At 39.3% G+C, this 21,906-nt stretch overlaps 1 protein-coding gene across 7 annotated transcripts; it reads right to left on the bottom strand.

Annotated features, from left to right (window-relative positions):
• Positions 1-1,524: 1,524 nt before the first annotated feature.
• On the bottom strand, positions 1,525-21,852 carry PRR14L (proline rich 14 like). Of its 7 annotated transcripts, none has more exons than XM_042805181.1 (11): positions 21,810-21,852; positions 20,711-20,834; positions 20,052-20,561; positions 18,434-18,515; positions 16,230-17,225; positions 11,471-14,924; positions 7,999-8,067; positions 7,058-7,226; positions 6,643-6,749; positions 5,559-5,630; positions 1,525-4,871 (listed from the first exon to the last, which is right to left on the bottom strand). In XM_042805181.1, exons 3-11 carry the CDS (start codon positions 20,514-20,516, stop codon positions 4,595-4,597), a joined length of 5,691 nt encoding a protein of 1,896 aa, XP_042661115.1. In that variant the 5' UTR covers positions 20,517-20,561; positions 20,711-20,834; positions 21,810-21,852; the 3' UTR covers positions 1,525-4,594. The 7 variants fall into 7 exon arrangements, with proteins under 7 accessions (XP_042661115.1, XP_042661114.1, XP_042661116.1 ...); XM_042805180.1 differs by having other exon boundaries at positions 11,471-16,301; positions 17,160-17,225; XM_042805182.1 differs by having other exon boundaries at positions 17,160-17,225.
• Positions 21,853-21,906: the final 54 nt, after the last annotated feature.

Genomic DNA, 21,906 nt, shown 5'->3' with positions numbered 1-21,906 from the left:
ATATATTGCTGTTGTATTTACCTCAGCTAGCAGTACCTGAGATGCAATTAATGAAGACAGGCCAGCTGCAACAGAGAAAAAGTCAGTGTATCTGCCATATAAAGGAAAATACATTAAAAAAACCCTTCCACCAAACCCAAGAAAGGGAGGCAGCAATAAAGTGCTCAGTTGTAAAAAACACTGCTAAGAATACCTGGTTTTAAATGGTTTGTTCCAGTTCAAGATTGTCTTTCCTCCTGTTTGCTGTACAGTTGCCTCTCCTCCCTCCACCTTTTCATTTCCTGAGAAAGAAAAAATTTGCACTCTGACCATAGCAAGTGTTTTAGAGAACAGTCTCGGCTAAGATGCACTGAATCGATCTCATTTGTCCCACTGTTTGACATAGACTAATCAGAGAGAGGATGCAAGTTCAAACTCAGGTACCTTTCAGAGAAAAAGGAGAGCTAAATGGTGAAGTAAGTCCCAGTATGGTAACAGAGCAAAATCCTCATATACTGTGGTGCAACCAGCAAGCTGCAGCCCTGAAGCAGTGGGGGAAGAGCAGGATGCTTGCTTCTGTCCCCGAGTGCTCCCTTCCTTTCTTCACTGGAGCTTACACGCCATCTGCGGGACCCACGTACAACTGCACTTCCAGTGAAGGGAGATTTTAGGAGTTGGAGGGCTGGGGGTGTTGGTTTCTGGCCTAGGCATTACAGATGCTTAACGGGCCTTTTTGATGTTCCTGTGCTTCAGCTTTGCTCTAAAAGCATCAGCCTGATGCCTTGCACAGACTGCAATACACGAACCAGTGCTCTGCTTCAGCTTTGACTCCCTCTCTTCTGAACCTAGCAGGAACTGCCTGTGCTGTCTGGCTCTTACTACTCTAGGACCTTAGGACATGAATGCTGTCTCAACGCTATGAATAGTAGCTAGGATCATGCTTGTAATCCCCCAGGTCTGTTTCTGCTCCTGTTAAATTAGGGCTGTGGATGAATGAACATGAGAATTGCTGCTCCACGCCCACCAACAGCCCACCCAGTTACTTAATGGTGTTAATCTCTTTGGAGATTTGACCTCTTCCCCCCATGATGCAAGACAGATATCATGCATATTTACTGGTACAAGCCTAAAGAAAGCTTTAAAAAACTGAAAGGTTCTCAGAAAAATTTATTTCCATAAATTAAAAACACACACAAAAGAAACAGTAAAATTTTAGATTCACACAATATTGAACAGAAACAAAATGCCAAGAGCATGATGGAGGCTAATGGCACAAGTATACAAATTCTCATTGAGCTATTTTTTAACATTATAGCATCATATAGACTTGTAATCCACAGTTACCATCCATATTCTAGAAGAGCACCTGGAACATAATATACCAAAGGCCCACCTCAATTAAAATACAGTAAATGAGAACGGCTTGCAGAAAATCATATCTAGCAAGCATTGGAACTCAAGTGTATGCAACCACATGGCCAGCCAGGCAAATGCTGTAACATACATTAAATAGCCTTAGCTGCTCCAGCTGTAGCATGATTAAAGTTGTTTTTTTTTTTTCTCTGCTTTTTTTTTTTTTGGGGGGGGGGGGGCAGTGGGAAAAGTGATCTTTCTACCTCCCATAATCAGCAAATTTAGCAAAGAGCTGACTGGCTCTGTAAAAGTTACTACTAAGAGACAGTACATGGCAAAAAGCTTTGCAATTCATCTCAAGCTGCTCTAGTGATCATTCTATGAGCAATATGTACCATGTCTTTCCCTGATGATACAAAAAAAAAAAAAAATCCTCACTGGAGTTCACTTTATAAAAAGGCAAGTGTACATATTCTTCAGCTAGGGGCATATGCAAGAGCCCAAAAGATGCATCCTCTATATTTTTTTCTTTCAATTATCTGGGACAGAAGCAGCTCAGAGTGGCAAATACCTAGCTTTTGCAATCACCACTCCCAGTGTACAAGCAGCAGCCACAAGGAACAAGACTGTTCCATGAATGCTGTAAACAGGAACAGAGGTGGGAAAGGAAAAAAAAGAAAAAGTGCACAAGCATGACTGACATCTGTATGCTGGAGGGGGGAAAGAGATGTTTTGTCTCAATTAGCTTACATCTCTGACATCATACAAATACTAAACTGAAACAGAATAATGCTGTATATTTGGATTTCCACAAACTAAGGTCTGGGATGAGCTAGGCAACTGCAACATCATTTTGTAACTCCTGCAATTATTGTAAACAAGAGAATTGAGTGTTTTCTTTGCTCTGTAGCTGTTAAAAAGAAAGCTAAGAAATGTTATTTCAAAGCAATCAGAAACAAGACAGAGCAGGGGAGCAAACAAAAAAAAAAACCTAACCAACACAAAAAAAAACCCATAACCCAAGGGAAAAACCCAACACATTCCATGTTCTGAAGCACATTAGAGATCTGAACTTTGCCTAGACCCAAGTTTCCTCCCTCCCCACCCATATCCTCATTTCCTTAAGAGCCCCCCCAAGGTTACAACTCAACTGTTTCACAGCACTAGCTGCTGTGACACATAACAGCCTCCCATATTCACAGAAAGTGAATGAATGCTGTGTAATAATCCCATTCTATAGCATAAAACCATAAAAATATATATCTCACTCTTGCTACAGCTTCCAACCAGTCAATAACTGGGCTAATAAACCAGTATAGGGAAAGTTAAACATTTTTTAAAAGGCAGTTGACCTTTCTTTTTTAGGGTTTTATTTTTATAAAAATAAAGAGGATCAATTAAAATGTTCTACAGCAGTCCAAATAGATTAACCAGGCATTGCTGCTGAAATAGTATGTCAATATGTTAAAAGTTTGCCTGCCTTGTTATTTTACCCTCAAAACCCAAACACCACCAACTTAAAGTGTGCACTCCTCTCTTTTCTTCAGTCTTCCTGACTGAAGATAATTAGCCTCCAAAACAAGAATGTAAACTCCTAGGAATGCCGGTACATAACCTGGGAGCAAAACAAGCCCAGATTACACTTCTTTTAAGACTCAGGCACACACAGTGTAATAATCCTCTTCCATTTCTCTACTTTTAAAGCTCTGGAATTCAGCAGATTGCTTGTTAATTTTTAGTCTTCTGTTCGGTCAGTAACAGAAGTGGCAGAGCAACAGATGATGGTATTTTCAGTCCTGCATTTATTGGGACTTTATTAAAAATACCCACCCACTAGCTCTTTGCTCATTTTGAAGGTAAATAGAAACTCCATTATATGGGCAGGTAAACAAGAAAGTGCAAGTTTCAAGTGACAAGTGAAAGAAAGAACAGTCTAATTAAATTTGAGCATCCCAGCAATGACAGCTTTGCCTGAATAACTTCCTTAGGCACTAAAGGACAGAAATTACCTGAACTGCAGCTAGCATTCATTTTGAATAATACTTCAAGTAAGTTTAACAGAAGTTATCCCAGAAGGGAGCTCTCTTCCCTCAAAAGGTATAGCTGAGAAGTTGTCCAGTGCTGCATCAGATAATTACAAATGGCCTTACATTATGAGAAAAAAAAAAAAATTCCACATGCTAGGAGGATCTTTGTACAACACTAGCTATTATGTACAACAGTGCTGTACAGAGACTATCTAATTATAAGCTACATGAATTGTAAAGCTAAAATGGTAAAAAACCCCTCAAGATGGAAAGAAATATATTTTCACGTTGGCATTAAAATCAAGTTGTATTTTAATGGAATTAAAATCACTTAAAAATGAGTCTCAAAGATTTTGCTGGTGTTCCCTGCATGCAGCAGCTCAGCTCAGTTAAATAAAAACCTCTACTTATGTATCCTGCAGCCTAACATCCTCATGAGCTAATTGCCTTTTTCTCTGGAGAAGAGGTTGGCATCAGCCAAGTAGGTAAAAACTCTACTATTTAGGAAAAATTAGTACTGGGCACAATTTTTTCTTAAAATATTACCTTTTTTTGGAGCTCAATCATGATAAAAGGGGTCCTCATATAGCAAATAAAGAAACATATACAAAGTGCAAGTTATTTAAAGTCTAGTTATGTAGGGCTTCTGCTGCCTGAAGCCATGAAGGGCACAGAAACTCAGAAGGAACCTTCTAAGTAAACAGAAGGAAAAAAACAATTGAAAGCAAACCCAGACAGCTACTTTTAATTGTTAAAAAATTAGTGGTATATCAAGAATGTGTTTGCTAGAATTCATCTTTATCAAACACCGTATCTCTTCTGTCAGGTTGTTCAAAATAGCCATTACAGTAACAACAGCAGACTCAAATGTGCAAATGATCTGGAGTAGAGAGTTCTAGCATCACTGAAGGTGCGCTACTTCCTCCTTCACATCCTACTCTACCCCCAAAAGGTATTTAAACATAATTAAATATTAGAAGTAATTTCCAGAGGTTTGGGAAGGAATGGTAAATTGTATGTGGCTGTGTTACACTCAAACAGGGACCTAAAAGAATCCCCCCAATAGCATTTAAGAAAAAAAAAATAGCACCTTAAAGAGGGCCACAGCCAAAAACTGATCAGATATTAGAACTGAGTGGTAGAGTAATGCACGAAGAAGTCAGTAGATTTTTCCCAACAGGACTAAAATACTAAAGGAGCTGATTGATTGGACCATTTTCAGCTAAATGGCTCCTTCAGATGCTAGAGGCCCGCTCCTGCTCAGCCTCCTTTGCGAAAAAGGCTTCAAGGTCCATTAGCTTCTGACTCAGAAGAGCATCTAACTCTGCACTCTGTAGCGCAGCTTTTTTTGCTCGGGTGAAACTACCCACTGCTTTGATTTTGCCCCGTGTTTTCCTTGTCCGGGGAAGAGTAAAGTCCTGAAACTCTAGAATCCGCTTTCTCTTCTGATGGCTGACAGAGATCAAGCGTCCATTTTTCTCCTTAGGCTCTTCAAAGATTGTTTCCAAGCTCCTGGTAAAAGCAAAGGACAGGATTCATGAATACTCAAGAAGCAGTTAGCCACCCTACAAGGACAGGGAGACTGGTGGCTTTCATAACATAAGTAAACACACTTCCAACTTTTACACTTTTACAGTCCCTCCACACCTCTTGTAATGTATACTACATCTTACACTTCCTACAACTACACATTACTGCTAGCTAAATAATTTGTTCTTGGTGCACAGACATTTCGGTTGAATGTCTTTCTATCCATATTTTGGTTCAAAAGCACAATTATAGAATCTATTATTAGAATAAATAGATTTGAACATTAAAAAATGTAGCAGTCTTGATAATCATGCTATACTTGATGACAGGCAGTTATTCTTACTATTTTAAAGAATATTTAGTTGCCTTTGAATTTTGAAAAAGTACTGTACTTGGATGGAGGCTGGAACGAATGAGTAGATGAAAAAATACACAAATTCATACTTAAACAGCTGCAAATTCTTAGTTGATATTCTAATTTCAGTGCTTTCCATCCAAATAATAAAAGGTACTATTTTTGAATTAACTTTCTCTACCACTTCCAACTAGATCAATTTTGAAAAAAATCTATCTCCCTCTTAACTTTCAGACACCTTTAATCTCCTTTCTCTCTCTCTCTGCCTATGTAATGTACGTTTATCTTAGTTTTCATTAGGAGGCAGAACCAACCTGGCTGGAGGAGGGGACTTATAGTTCTTGTTTGTGTAAATTTCTTCTAAACTAAATTCTTTCTTCTTAAGCCTGAAAAAGTAATGAACAAATCAATCAAGAAAGAATTGCAAAATTACCTCTCTTCACAACAAGCAGGTTTACAGAAAACAAGTATGGTTTGCATTCTATGCCTGAATGCTAACTAATTATGCCTTATTTGGGATAGGGAGGAATGAAAAATGAGGTTGTTAAGCACCTAATTTCACACAGTGTTTTTATAAGGCCTGAGTCAAGACTTGCCATTTCTGCAGAGTCAGTGTTCCTTCTAGCATTCGATGATGTTTTGAAATAATGATGCTCAAAAGAAGAAAGGGAAATCCCTTCCCAGATCACTTTTTTGGGGAAGCTAAGAAAAGACTTAAACTTTAGCAGATAAACATTTCAACTCTTGAGACTGATTTTAGAAGTTAGTTATTGACAATTAGCAAGCTGACCTCTGAAGAAATGCATTCCTTTGTCAAAGCTGGCACTTCTGTTTATGACAGAAGTGAACAAAACACTAGATGATTGATTGGAAAAGCTTTATCAACAGCTGTCACTGTGATTACCCACATTTACACTGAACTAATGTTTCTTAAGATCATATACGACAAACAAAGAAGGGATGTGAAGAACTCCAGTTTGCATCAACAGAACTTCCTAACAGATCACTTCATCTCACTGTGCATTGCAGAATGGCTTATATTCAATGTATGTTTATCAATATGAACTTCTTTCTTTAGGAAAATGATTCAATTGCTGCTTCATTTTTCACATTTTGCTTAAAACCAGGCAGTAGTTCATGTGCCACTGTCCTTTATTTAATCCTTTCTCACTTGAAAAATGTTATGTTCAAAGACTAATTTATTTTTTCAGTCTTTTCTACAGTTGATACAGCTGTGTCAATCTTTTCTTATAAAGGAAGCAAACATTAGACTTCACTCAACTGGGAGTGTATGAAACAGTGGTGGTAAGAGAAGCATTTATTGAAATGATTACATTATTATGCAGGAAATTTAAGTAACAGAAGTTAGTATGAGTCCATTTAAAAGATACCGCTCACCTTTTTGGTTTGGGTAGTCCCATTGGAGTAAGGTTAGGGTTCGGCTTAGGAACAGTTTTCCTGATTCGGATCTGTGAGACTTTCTTTGGCCTCTTTTCAGGCTCAGTCTTAAGAAAGAAAGAAAAATACAACAAAAAACCAAACAACTGACCAAACTTAAAATGAAGGAAATAATGACTACACTAGTTAAAAAAAATTCCCATTTATTTTGAGTATACATTATCTATAGAATCAACATTCCTCTTTGTTTTGCCACCTTCTTTCTGCTTCAATAAAAGAAAGAAGCAGCAGCAGCACAGACTAGGACTAGTAGCCTGTTTCTCTCCTCATCTTTAGCAGTAACTAGATAATATTCAGCAGCAGCAGCTTCAAGTTTGGGGGAATCAAGAGTCTGAGATACCTAAAATGAACTCACTTTTTTCAGTTCTGCGTCATCTTGGGATCTAAGACAGGCTGGAACAGAAGCATCAGCTTCATTGAGGGCATGGACCTGGAGCTGAGATGCTGAAAGCCTGGAGGGAGATGGAGATGATTCCGGAAGCGAGCAAGACTTTGGTAACAGAAGAGGGAATGAAGTTTCCAGACTGTAACAGAGGAACAAGGGAACACATGTAGATTAATACCCAATTTATGCTGCAATATCATTCCATGCTCTCAGGTGATGTTCCTAAATCACAAAATGGGCACAAAAAGCAATGCAGTTCACAGAAATTGCCTGAGTAAATGCTTTCTCTGGTAGATACATACAGTCAAAAACTGCTGCAGCCCACATCAAAACTGAAGCAAACTAAACTGCCAGTGTATTTGAACATGTCATTTTAAAGCCACTTTTTTCCTTTCTGTGTAGTTAAACAGTTTACAGCTCTATTTAGTATCAACTGACAGAAAGTGATTAATCCTTTTCTGCCAGGTAATTTCTTTGATACAACTATTAATTTAATACTTCTTGTTTACAGATAAATTTAAAAGATTTTTATATCTGCCATCCCAACACTGAAAAAGAATAGAAGGAAGTTTCAGCACCTAACGTTCAGTCACTCAGAGAGAAAGAACATATATCCAAGTAAGGAAACAAACTTCGATAGTTTCACATATTAATTTCATAAGAAGTGGCAAAATAATGATTGAAAGTAACAGATTTGTTCTGTGCAATGATCTATATGTGTTTGCATTAATGCCCCTCCACACTTCTCCATTACACGATCCAGCCAGTTTACTTCACTAACACTTTAATCAGAAAGCTACTCTTGGATTGAACTGATAGAAGCTGAAAGCCAAAATGACATAAGCAATATCTTTCTGAGAAAGCTTATGATCCCACTGCTCAGAATAAATACCAAAATCCAAGAGACTCACCGTATCTCATGACCTGCAGTCTGTAGTGCTTCCATACTCTGTACAGGTAAGTGCGGTAAAATGGCATAGCTGGTTCAAAAGAAGAATGGAGAAAAAAACAAACCAAAACAAAAAAAGACAGACGGAAATTAGGTCTACACTATGAAAAAGATGAGGGAAAAATTACTGGTATAAACTGGACCGTAAGTCAAAAAACGCTAATATCAGGAGTGAGAATGAAAGAGTAAAACATTACAAGAGCATCTGCCATTTAGTCCACTAAATTCACTGACAGCTTGTTAGGGAAATAGTCCTACTTTCACTTAAAAATGGTAGTAATGAGAAAAGGAAATAAAAGTACAGAAAGAGATGGAGACAGTATTAGTCTGAAAGTTGTAATTTCTATGAAAGCCTGTATTGCTCATTCAAAAACCCCAGTGTTTAAAATTAAAGTAACTAAAAACCTTGAAGGATTTGCCTACTAAATAAAAGCAGTACAAACCAGCAACAGTAGCAAGTGCAAGGAAGGATTTCTTTAAGTTTAACTCCCTGCTGGCTCTAACTCCCACAGTCTTACTTTAATATTCTTAATTCATTAGAATAACCAAAGGCCATTCCATAAGGCTTGGTAATTATTGTAGTTCTACGGCATAAAAGTCAGCACTGCAGCTTTAACACCTTTAATATTAAGCTTTATTTTTGTGTCCACACTATTAATAGTAGGAAAAAAAAAAAATCAGTTGGGACAGCTTTTATTAAATTAAACAACAAATATTGTATTTACTGTTCTCTCAAACTAACAGTTAAATGTTCTTCACTGTTCTAAAGCAAAGAATTTTCAGCCAGACTGGAATGCTACAAAATAAATTAAAACCAACCATGCTGGCAGCACAGATAAGTCCAAATATAAGAAGGCCACAGGAAGACCCATTTCTTGTGTTTGTCATTTAATAACAGATCTGTAACATTTTGTTTCTCTCAGTGTTCCACTCACTATCCCAACACTACTGGAACCTGTATCAGTAATGCATCAGAGCCCTCCATTCTAGAGGCAGAGCTGACTGTTTTATGCAATAATAATAATAAAAAATTACAGGGAGAGAAGAAACCCACTTTAGAAATTTTGAATCCAAATAAGCATTAATTAGAAAAAAGATTTCACTTGAAGAATGATTTATTACTGGCAGTGGAAGTGACATAAGATTTTAGGCAGAACTGCTACTCTAGTTCCTTGTTTTCCTGGTTATTAAAACCACTAACTATGAATGAAGTAATTTAAAGAGGACAAATCTCTTCCAGAAGAAAATGGCCAGTAGAGAACTTGGAGCCACTTTTCAATTTTTCTGATTTCTAACTAAATCAAAACTGGCAAAGATTTTTGTCATACTGGGAGCCTAAAATGCTTTTATACTGTACCAAACATATTTCTTGTATTCTTCTGTTTATATACCAAACATTTATTTCATAGGAGATTTTTTTTTTTGAGTACACAAAAATTTAAGAGAAATTTACTGAATTATCCTTTTGTCACTGTTCCTGTTAATACCTTTAAAGAGTTGGTTGATGAGAACTGGCAGTCAATCTTCAATGAAATGGAATCTACAATACTGTTAAATATTTAAAACGTTAGGTTTTGTTGCTTATAGCCAAACCTTTCATACTAATTTTTGCTTAACTGTTTTACGAATAGAATTTATTTGCTGCACTTTTTAAAACTTCCACATTCTTTTCTACTCACAGCATGCTATAATAGCTTCACTGTAAAGAAGCTCTGAGTAGGGCAGAAGAATTAAGGCTTCCTTATACACATAATGTATTTTAAAGAAAAAACAAACTGAGTTTTAGACTATTTTAACCTTGGGTTACTTTTCATTTCAAGTGATAAGGTTTGATTTGGCTTCTCTCCTTTTAGGATAAAGATAATTCATAGCAAAACATTCAGTTTTCAGATTACCCTTTACGTCAAGGAATTAGATCCTTTTATACTTTAGCTAACTAGATATGCTGTAACAAGCAGCCTAGGAGTAAAGCATGAGAGAAAACACAAGAGCATACACCAGCTCTGATCTCCCAGTCCAAGGATAATATGCCTCAACAATACAAAATAGTAAGTTCACCTCATATACAGAAATAAGTTTTAAAAAGGTGTTCATTCTGTTTTTAAGGAATGGCTGGCTACGATGTCTTATTTTTAAGTTTAGTGCTCAAACCGTAGTTTACTGGTATGATTACTTCCAGAGTACTAATCTGTACACTGGAAAAGCCAACCTGAGATACTGATTTATATGGAATGACAAAGTATGCAGGTCCAAAGGAATGTGCTGCAAAGTTGTCTCTATGCCATTATCCTACTTCTTTCTTTTATTGCAGGCAACTCCCAGAATAGAGTAGTACTTTCATAAGCTTGCTCACACCTTTGGTAGACATTAGAACAAGCAGACATTACTAACAACTGATATACTTAAACTTTTAGGTACTTTATCCGTTTATGCAAAGCAAAATGCAGCATTAGTTATCTAGCAAGGTTTTCGTTTATACATATGTCAAGCTATGACATAAGATAAGCCAAATTTAACAGTTCTCTAGAGACTGGCATATTAAACAAAAGAATTAATCAAATGGACGTTTCTACAGTGCTTATGGGCCTACACTCTGTCCCAGAATCTCAAGACTATAACATCGGACAGAACTGCCCCATGTCACTGAGGCTTAAAGGGCAAAATCTTTGCTCAAGAGCATGCAGAAATCTTGTAACAGAGCTAGGAACATCTTATCTCATTCTGTTTCTTAGTAAGAAGATCTCAAATGCCGATAGCAAAGTTAAATTAAATATGCAGAGTAGATTTCAGTCCTCTTCCCACTCATATCAAGAATGACACACAAAAATTCATTACCAACCTGAACTGGAGCTACACTTGCTTCTGCCAACAATACATGAGGCACATACTATCAAAAGGCACAACACACATAAAGAGGTTTCAATTAGCATAGAACAGTCACGGAATACAATTAAAAAGTTAACTGAATGCCACCTCCTGCCCCTTAGGATTCTTCCTGATCTGATATTGAGCATTTTACAGTGGTTCCAAGTGGCACTTGTGGCTCAGACCTCTGAAAAAAACTTTCCTACCTCAGAAATCCAGTTGTTCTGCAGTCACTCTGAATACACCTAATGAAGTAGCTCACCTTTCTGCATTATATATTCTGAAGCATGGCGTGTATATTTTTCAAGGGAGAAGAAAAAAGTGTTAGCCATTCTGCCAAAACAGGATAGTATTAAAGAAGTGAAGGCAAATATATTTAAATTCAGCTAACAGACTGTTCCGTAGGGAAAAATCTTCCGTGTAGAGCCATTGCTGAGGCAGAATGTGTAGATCTGGAACAGGGCAAACTGACCCTCCAATGCAAGCTGCAAGTACCCTCTCCCTCCCAAAAAGGAGCATGTACATACCCTATACATATTTAATCTCAGAAATAAGTTGATGGGGTTTACCTGCTCTCGATGCCCACACTTGGCTGCCACTTGCAGTGATTGGAATGGAGAGGAGTGATTGTGGAGGAACAGGCAGAAGGACCATGCTGACTCCATATGGATAGTACTCTGCCCAAGGAGTATGGCAATGAAGAGACGAGGTCATCTGATACAGAAGTTGGATACCTTGCCCCTTTCAAACCCTGTGCGAATTGTGATATAAATAGTCTCTGGATGGTAGGAATATGACTGGTTAAGTTTCTTCTTCTTGTCCAAATCCTGTAACACCCAGGGGAAGAAAGTGCTAACACTGTGTGAAGGCCAAGCATGGAGCAACTTCTTCTTCTATCAGCTATGGCATTTCTTCCACGGTCAGGATGAAGGGCAACAGTCCTTGAGGTTGTTACAGAGAGAGATGAATGCAGCTCATCATTTAGACTAGAATCTTTCTTGAAAGCTGTTGTATCTGAACAGCTCTGAGACAGCAGAAAAGAGAAAGTCCACTCTGAAGGCGGTGCTGGCATTTCTCCCAAAACCAGTCTATGATGTCCAGAGTGCTGGGATGTAATCCCTGTGAGGTCTGTCACAGGGCTGGACTCCAATTTTATGTGAAAAGAAATTGGGAAAACTGGGGTGTCCAAGAAAGAGGTTGGAGGCTTGTGGCTCAAGTCTGAAAGAAGTATTTTGGTAGATTCTACAGGATAAAGTGCCAAAGGCTGAAAGCTGAACATCTTGGTGCACCAACTGTCAGCCCAGCGTGAGAGTAAGTTCCTGTTAATGCAAGAAAAGGCTTCCAATAGATTTTTAGATCTACGTTGGCTGTACCTCTCACCCACTGGAAGAATTTCAGAAGAATATGGCAGAGGTTCTAAGTTGTGGATGCTTTTGGCAGGTGCCAGGAGTTTGCTAGCCATTGCAGACAGCTTGCTCAACAATGCTGGTTCTTTGGTACATTTTCTAAACTTCAAGCTGTTCAACAAACTGCACCTCTTGGCCCTCTGCCTTGGCATATGCACAAATCTCGTGGCTGTTTCCATTCCCACTATCGGTGGTTTACATGGGAAGTACAAAGATTTGAGAAGTGTGTTTCCCTGCTTAGGCAATGTTTCCGGGGCAATCTCAAAAAAGGATGAACTTTTAACATTTTTGCTTTTTCTTACTGGTTTTAGCTGATACGATGTGGGAACTTTTTTGCATGTCCTTCCAGGCTGTCTTTTTAACGGAAGAGGTCCTCTCAGTTTATTTGTAGTTCCAAAGGCACCAGGGATTCCATCATACCCTAAATTAAGGTTCAGGTTTTCCATTTCTGATTCCTGAATCTTCAAAAACTCTGAATTAATAATATCTGTGGTAATCTTTGGCCTTTTGAGTTCTTGTAAAGTGCTACATAGTTTATTTTCACTGCTTCCGACAGCAAAAATCTCCTCTGAAGGACCTTCAGACTTTGTATTTCTTGATGTCACCAATGCATTTGAAGAGCTGCATAAGAGTTGAGAACTGCGCAACATACTTGGTTGCGATGTGATTTTTGCTTTCTCTTGATACTCTGACTTCTGTTCTTGCTGCGCCTTGTCTGACAGATGTACTTCCACCTTCTTATACTTCTTTCGTTTAAGTACCTGACATTTCTCTATTTGATCACGTCTCCCTGATCCTAAAGCCTCATCCTCCTTGCAAACTGAATGAGTTGGTATAGTGTCCTGGCCTTCTGTAATCTCCTTTACATTATCTTTGCTCTGTGCATTTAATTTGTAAGGCACATATATTTCACTGCAAACCACACAGTTTGGGGATGATTCTTTGCAACTGTTTGATAGTATACTCATACGTGGGTAAAATGTGGGTGTTGTGTTATACTGCAATTCTGGTGAATTTCCTGCATCAGATGCGTCTTCAGCTTGAGAATCACACACAGTTTCTGAAAGCAGACTAGTAGCTGCTAACTTTGTGAGCCTTGTATCATTTTTTCTTTCTTTTGAAAGATTATTTAAGTTAGATCTTGGGATTTCTTCTAAAACCTTTCCATAATTTTCAGTACTGAGAGGGGCTATTTTGCTCTCAGACTCTTCTGAATCTTCTAACAGGGCCCACAGACAATCAGAATCTATGGGCAACTTTTTTCTAGGGGCTATTTCTCTTCCCATCTTTTTTTCTACACATGCATTCTTAAATTTCTCCCCACAGTGAGTACTTTTTGTTGAGGTCACAGCTGTATCTTTTACAGTTATCATGCTACGCCCCTCATCTCTCAGACTTTCTTTGCTGTGTGTGCATACTCTTGAGCTTTTTGCACCATTCAGAAAGCAAGTTGCTGTTTCGTTCTCTGAAGATGGAACCTCTGTATTGCTGGCTTTTCTCTTAACAGACATTGTTACAGAAAGAGGTTTTGTCACGGAAGAATCTTTGCTAAAAACTTCAGATGAAGACATACCATGATTATTTAGTTGTGTATTCTCAGATGACTTACACAGCTTTTCTTTCTCAGGCAGAGAGACTCCCAAATTCAGAGCTGACAGTGTTTCAGAATCCACCCGAGCCTCATTAAAAGATTCTTGGATATCAAACTTTCTGAAATGGAATGGACCAATACCCTTTTGAGCATCAGTTTCTTTACCAGGCTCAAATGTTAACTGCAGGCAAGAGTTATTTAAGATAGATTTTATTCTCAGACTTTTTTTGTTTTCTGTCTCTGAAAGCACATTCATATTTTCTGGCTTATATAGCAGACTCCCATGAATTGATGAGAAGGGCAAAAATCGGGCACTAACTGTATTTTCCTGGTCCTCCACCAACTTCATCTTTGGCAAAGATTGCTGCATTTTGTTTCCTGCCAACACCGGCTTTGCTTTCTCTTTTGCACATCTGATAAAGCAAGCATGCGGTGAGCAATGTGATTTGCTATCAGAAAAGCTTTCTTCAGGAGTTCCTTTACATTCTCTTTCATATCTGTTGTGTTCTTTTAGTGTGATTGTCTTCTCTTCAATTAGATCACTTACGAAACCCATGTATCCTGAACAGTCTTCATTTCTCACACCATTTAAAGAGTCCAAATCCACTACATTCTCTTTCAGAGTTCCTTGAAAACTGTCTTCTCTTACGTATTTATGAACTAGCGAAGGCAGGTTGTCACCTGTTTTTAATAGTCTCTCTTCACTTTGACTAGAGCAAATTGATATTTTAGCTTCTTCCACAGAAGTAGCCACAGTTTGTAAGCCAGTGGTTAGTTGTTTGTTTAAACTTTCTAAATGTTGCTTGCTGTCTGGAACTGGGCCATCAAACTCACTCTGACATACAAGACACTGATTTTCCATTGGATGAATGGTCTTCTCTGTTTGGCTAGCATGTCGTGTTTGAATATTCATGTTGTTGAATAAAGGACATCTATCACAGATTGAAGCACTACGCTCAGGGGGATTAGCTGCGAGTGATGATACTTCCTTCTTCTCAGATGTGCCTAGTTCTCTCTTCTTTGGGCCTAATGGAGAGTTGCAAAATCCAAAATTACGAACACAAGATTTTTTATTCAAATATCTGACTAATAGCTGTTCACTAGACTTATTTCTCTGCTTGCCTTCAGGAGCCTTTGGAGAATCCACAGTTCTCATTTTATCAAATTCATCTGTCTGGAGAGCACACGTGCCGATTTGTTTTTTTGCCTCATCTCTGTCACAAACAATTTCACTGACATCTGTTACTTTACAAAGATCAAATTGTTTCACAACCTCCATATTCCTATTTGAAATTTCATCGCTTATCAAGGTAGCAATAGACTTCTCCACAGTGTAAGCTGAGCAAAACATGGGTTTTGCTGTGGAAATGTTACTTATCCCATGCAGATCTACACATCTGTTGCCCCAGTCATCTTCACAAGGAAGAGATCCACATGCCAAAGGGAACCGTGCTTCTGGAAAGATGATTGCCTTTTTACTATTATATCCAGCTGAAGCTTCACCTGACAAATTATCATTTTCTTCAATCTTCTTATCAACCTCAGTGTTAAAAGAATGACTGTTTGGGAGAATATCATCTACATATGTACTCCCTGATAAAATACAGGAAGTACCGGCAGCTGTACACTGGTCTTTCATACTCTGATTGTTACAATTACATGTGTCACTATGTTTATTTTCTAAACCAGTGACCACACTCTCTATATTTCCTGCTAAAGACTTAATGTTCTTTTGGGAAATTTTGCTTATCATATCAGGGTTATCAAAAGTCCTCGAAGTTACTGAAGACTTGAATTTGTCTTTATGAAGCACAATTTCAGAGACTTGTTCCCCTGTTGCTCCAGAAGCACCAACTGAATCTTTTCCAGGTAGATTATCCTGAACCATGTCCCTGCTTGAAATTTCATTAGCAGTACAAGGAGGACACTCATTACAATGAGATTCTCTTGATTTTTGTGCAACAGGAGGTAGACTTATATTTAGTGTATAAATCAAATTAGCTTCTTTGCCAGTGGACAAACTGTCATTACTATTAGATTCTACAGCATCAGCTAAACTGCCAGCCAGCTCTTCTGATAATGTATTACTCTCAGATTCCTTTTCAAGCAGTAGTGCCTCAGGTGAATCTTTTCCTAGATTGGTACTAAGATCCAGACAGCTGCAGCTACTTTGAGGAGAAATTTTACTGGAGGTTTTATAAAAGCATATGTCTGTCTGTCCAGTCTCATGGGAAGCAGTGTTGCTCATTTCCATCAACAGACTATTTTCTTCTATATCATCCTTGCATAGATCACTGACAGAGGATTGCCACTGGTGCTTTTTCAACTTACCACCTTCTGATGGGACCATTTTACATTTTTCTTTTGAGAAATCCTCAGGAGATGAAGAAACAGAACTAAAAACTGAAGAATGACAATGCTCAGAATTAGCGACCTCTTGAGCTTCAGGCCAGCTATGAACTTCAACGTTATCTCTCACAGCAATTTTTTTCTGGACTTCAGCAGCCTCTTCAAATTCAGAGCTGTATGACTTGCCTATGCTAGCACTTACTTCCCTATGATCAATTTTAGCACTAGATAATCCTTCACTCCCTACCACTGAGATCTGCTCTACTGGTACAGATGTAGAGGTTTGATTTTCTACAAAACCACTTCCACGATCATAATGAATCTGACTTTCAATTTTGGGGGTTTCACTGATAATTTCATGGACTGCAATACTACTGTTTTCTAGTGGCATATTTCTAAAGTCCAGATAACAAACATGTTTCAGAATTGAACATAAAACTTCAGAACTTTTTGTGGAGCGTCTTCTATAGCTTTTTGCTGATGACAGCCTATGAGGTTCATTACATTTAGGTATGGGATCAGTACAGAAGTCACAAGCCTTGTTTTCTTCATCCTGCTGATAAGTCTGGCAATTAGCAAGTGATGTACTGAATTCATTAATAGGATTTTGTCTGGGTAACTTTTCTTCTCTAGTCTCCAAAACAGATACAGAATTACTCCCTGTTCTCAATGGCATGGCAGTATGGGTTTTCAACACATTATATTCATTTGTTTCTTGTGGATGCTCTGTGGCTGATTCAACATCCGTTAAAGGCTCTAAAAAATCTAACATGCTGGTTTCAGAAACCCCAGCTCTGGCCATGACTGTGTCTACATCTGGGCATTCACTGTTCTCAGGTGGAAGATCTTTACTCACTCTGTCATTCCTGTATCCTGCTCTACTAAATATCCTAGTCCCATCAGCCTTCATACCTTGTACTTCTCCAGTGAGCTTTGGCAGAGTTTCAGCTGTCACCTGAACATTTGCTTGGTTTTCTTCTGCATAATTAAAAATACGGCAAATCAGAACCATGTATGAAATTTAGAAGGCATTCAGCTTACTGAGTTCCTTCTAGTATTGTAAACAATTCTGTGTACAGTGTTGGTTACCAAAATATTTTTTAAAGTGAGAACTGATGCTAGCAATTCTACTACAAGCCTTTAGAAGAAAAAACAAACTACCCCACCACAAACCTAAGGTAACAAATGAAATCTATTTCAAGACAGTCCTCATGAACAGCAGGCATCCGAAGACCTGTATTTTTCAGATTCCTCTAATATCAAGCTAGGTGCAATGCAAGTCCTATAACTCAATACATATGAAATCATGACAAACATCATAATGCTTCTTTGTAACATCAAAGCTCAACACAGCTGGGTACTTTATCTACTCTATCCTAGAACTATGGCTGTGCACTGAGCAGCCATTTCCATGTCTTCCTTGAAGGCATTTTTGTCAGCAAGTCATCCATAGGAAGACAACACATACCTCATTCTGTCCAAGCAATTAGGATTATTAATAAACACTTTTTAAATTAGCACCTTCTTTGTGATTCTACAGATTACGGTTATCGTAGAATATCTTAATATTCAAAACTTTACAAGGAACATATTCACTCAGACTTCTGCAGATCTTTTTTGTATTTTCTACTAAGGACCAAGACTAGATGGCATTCCTCAACTAGGTACAAGTTTTGGTTATGAGAGCATGGAGGGAGAAAGAAAATAATTACTGTATGCAGGCAAAGTGACCAAAGTATTTGGAGCTAAAGATATGGATCAGAATGAAATTAAGAATTAGTTTTGTTGTCCTCTTCCTTTGTATTCTGCACTTTTATTTTGTAAAGCATTAGGAAATTAATAAGTTATACTTTTTTCACATCTTTGCTATTACTGCTCTCATATAATCCAGCTTTGAAGCAAAAGGAAATGCAAAACATCCAATAGTAACACCACCTTCTGCTTTGGGGTAAATAAGTATTGGAATTAAATAACTAAAACACATCTTGTACATAAAGGGTCTTCAGGAAAGTACATGTGCTGTCAGAAAAAAGCAGAGGATTAAGTTTTAAATCGTTCTAGGTAACAGTTTCTACTCTAGAACAAAATAAATAAGTTATCCCATAATCACTCATTTTTAAAATCAACAAAAAGTAACCTGGGAGACAATCAGAGGGTACATAGGGATGTACAACTAAAATACGCACCTGTGTTCTTCAGAGATCCTGCTATTTCAGTGCAACAGGGTCTTGAAGACTTTACCCCATGCTGGTTTAAGTGAGGATCCCCCTGAAACAAGACAGAAATATCAGTGAAAACTGACCAATTTTCTGATATGTTCTGCATGTTTCAGGGACTGTAGCTGCTCGGCTAGGTTAGTTCTGAATAAGAAAACCACCAAGAAACCTCAAAACGTATCAGCCCTTGCACAGAGGCAGCTTTGCATTGCAAGTGATTCACACGAGCACTTGTCATTCCTTTCTGATCCTACCAATCACTGTCATCTCACCATTAAACAAAGACACATCCAGAAAAGATTTGTATTTAGCAGCCATGAAGTCTTGCAATGCAAGCACTTAAAGTGTAAGTGGCTTAAAACGCAAATTGTCACAAATTTTATTCAGAAGAATAATCCAGTCTCCAAGTCTATCTCACATCCCCAGACTATTACTGCATACTTCTGGTAAGACACACACATGTTCTAATCTTTATTAGAACTACCTTCTACCGCTCCTTCCCTTACCTCAAAGATACCAACCCAAGAACAGCCAACCTAGGTCTACTGGCAAAAAGAACCCAAGTCAAACCAGAACAAGACCCCACAGCAAAACTACCTGCATTCTGAAATATGTGAAAATTCATCTTGGAAAACTGAATGACAATGGAAAATTTAATTAACTTTATTCTCACAAACTTTCAAATAAATCAAACAGATACCAAAATCCAGAGTTAAAATCCTGAAGTATTTTAGTATTACACAACTACTAGTAATTAGTATAAAACACGCACCTCATCCAGATATTCCTGGCTGCTATTTGCTCAGTCAAAATACCTTTTCTCCCTTATGTTCCTTCAGTGTGTGTGAAAACTATTTACAAAATAAAGAAAACTGATCAAGGAAGTCACAAAAAAGCTCAACTTTTAAATAGAGCTTTGTTACTCTTCAGTTTTTAATGAAGTGTTCTTTGGCACATTTTTCAGCAGCCTTTGCCTAGACATAACATTTTTATCTTTAGTGTTTGCTAGAGGAAAAAAAAAAAAAGCCATGACCATGCGAGTCTCTTGTTTTGAAAGAGGAAACTGACACTAATTTCCTCTCTAATTACAAACAATAATTCTATAAATGAAGAATTATCTTTATTTTTAGAATAAAAATTGAAATACTAAGCTGGAGCCCCCTAGAGCAAAACACTACTGTTACCAGACTGAAATAACTATTGTTTAATGGTTAGTACCTCACTGGGGATGATGGTACTGGTAGAACACGCTGTACTCACAAAACACGGATACTGGGCAAGGAGGTTTTAAAGTTGTTTCTCTTTTCCCCTATTTAGTCACCAGTCAGTTTTGTTCTTTGTTCTGTTACATACCTGCTCCATACCCTACCAACAGTATTTAAGAAAGCCAATAGCCTGACATTTTAAATACTGCTGGTCTACTGAAGTAGTCTAATTTTTAACTGGACCTGTGATAATCCAAATAATGACACATATGCCAGAAGACACAAATAAGGAACAGCAAGCCACACAAACAAAGTCCTCTGCCTAGTCACTCTAACCCTAAATTCAAAATATCATGCAGAGATTAATTTTTGCATTTTCTTACTTGTTTTGACCAACTTTCCCCAGGAGTTAAAGCACAGCATTCAGGACGATACTCCTCAGCACCCCGTGCCGCTTTGTCTTCCTTCTGGTACCCATCACCAGAACAGTCTAGTTTCCTAAAGTTTCTTTTTTTGTTTTTTTCATCCTCTTCAAGGCCTTCAGCTTCTGGTAATTCTTCAGTAAGGGATTCTGCTAGCCCATGAGAAATCACCTTGAGCATATCACCTGAGTCCTCTGTCTTCTGACAAAAGTTTTCTACTCTAGAAGTCCTCTGATGCTCAGCTGACAGACTGTCACTGTGTGCTAGCACAGGTGTTGACACATCGGATTTTGCATCTAACCCAACATCAGGCTCCGATACAGCCATAAATTCAGCGGAGATGCTCTCTGGCAGCCCAGTGTCCAATCCCTCTATTACAGCAGACAGAGAAGAATCAAGGAGAGATTCCACCCCAGATGATAGCATCAGGGCAGCTGAAGACTGGTTGTCCTGAGCTTTTGAAAATTTACCCTAAAAATAAAAGCAATGTTAAATCAATGTACAATGGAGTAATCGCTAGATTAAAGGAAAAACTTCATTCTTCAAGATTCAAGCATATATGTTTAAGAAAGATACTTCCAAATAATTTTTAAGAAAGGAGCTGAGAAACATTTGAGTACCTAAGCAAATGCTTCATGAACAAAAGAGAAGAGTATGGACAAATAGATATTCCTAAATCTCATTTTGACATTCAAGTGTCTTCCTGCAGATATAACCTCATCTTCTGAAAAACCTGAAAAGAGACTATAAAACAAATTGATCAGGCTTGTATAAGACATCCTACTCCTTAGCTAAAACTAAAGCATCATTTGTTTTCCCAGGATTTTCTTAAGTTTCTAATATTTGGGGGAAAAAGCCCCGACATTTCTTCATATGTTTTTTCCCTCAAAGACTCCTTCCATGACATCATCCATCGTGCCCGGTGCCTGCAGCTTCTCCCATGGAAGCACCTGACACACGCGCACGCAGGATGCCTGGAGCCAGCACCGCTTTTCCACGCAGCCCCGGTACCGGCGGCGGGATCCTCTGCAGCCCAGGACCAAGAGCCCGGCTGGGCAGCGGCCCGCCCAGCGTTCTGGCTGCCCTGACACAGGGCGCGATGAAAACCCCGAGGTGAAGACGCTACAAACCAATCGCTCCCGAAGACACACGCACGAACAGGAATGGGCTCGGCCAGGTTTTTACAGAAATACCAGTTACCCACTTTATAAAAACACGGCCTTATTCATCGAGCGCTAACCCCCCCTGAGCAAAACCAGCCTATACAGAAACGGGCTTCGCTTCTCCAGCCGTCGGGGAACACGGGAGGACACTTGTCTTTCGGAAGCGGCCTCGCCGCGCTGCGGGACCGGCGGCTGTGGGCCGGGGCCGCGCCTTTGTTGGGAGCCTCGCCGCCCCGGAGCCCTCTCCAACCCCCGCTCCCAGCCGAGATCCGCTACGGCCGGTCCCGGTGGTTCGCACCCGCCCCGCGGTAGCGCACCGACGGAGGCCGCCGCTCTCGGTAACTACACAACCGCTGGTGCGGGGCAGGCAGCGGGCTCGGCCCCGCTGCGCCCGGGCAGGGCAGGGTAGGGCCGGGCCGGGCCCGCTGGCAAGCACTCGCCACGCCACCCGCCCCGCCAGGGCCGCCACTGCCCGCTCCCAACCGGCGGCGGGCAGAGGAGGCAGGCCCGCTCCGCAGACACGGCCGCGCGGAGCCCCGCGCTCCGCTCCCGTTACCTCAGCAGCGGCCGCCAGCCCCGCTCCTGCCCGCAGCGCCGCCCGCCCCCTCCCCGCTCACATCACTTCCTCATCCGGGCCCGCCGCTCGCTCGGGG

Source organism: Tyto alba, unplaced genomic scaffold, assembly GCF_018691265.1.
Source record: "Tyto alba isolate M040663 unplaced genomic scaffold, T.alba_DEE_v4.0 Super-Scaffold_44, whole genome shotgun sequence".
NCBI lineage: Eukaryota > Metazoa > Chordata > Aves > Strigiformes > Tytonidae > Tyto > Tyto alba.
This window is presented reverse-complemented; position numbering and strand designations above follow the sequence as displayed.

What these genes read in the sequence shown, in the direction of transcription:
- PRR14L (XM_042805176.1), bottom strand. Translation starts at nt 20,516, where the DNA reads ATGCTATCATCTGGGGTGGAATCTCTCCTTGATTCTTCTCTGTCTGCT. An exon ending in AGTGTGGGCATCGAGAGCAG is followed by an intron (nt 8,068 to 11,470) that starts GTAAACCCCATC and finishes CTTTTGAACCAG; the next exon opens with CTATGCCATTTTACCGCACT. An exon ending in ACTGCAGGTCATGAGATACG is followed by an intron (nt 7,227 to 7,998) that starts GTGAGTCTCTTG and finishes CCTCTGTTACAG; the next exon opens with TCTGGAAACTTCATTCCCTC.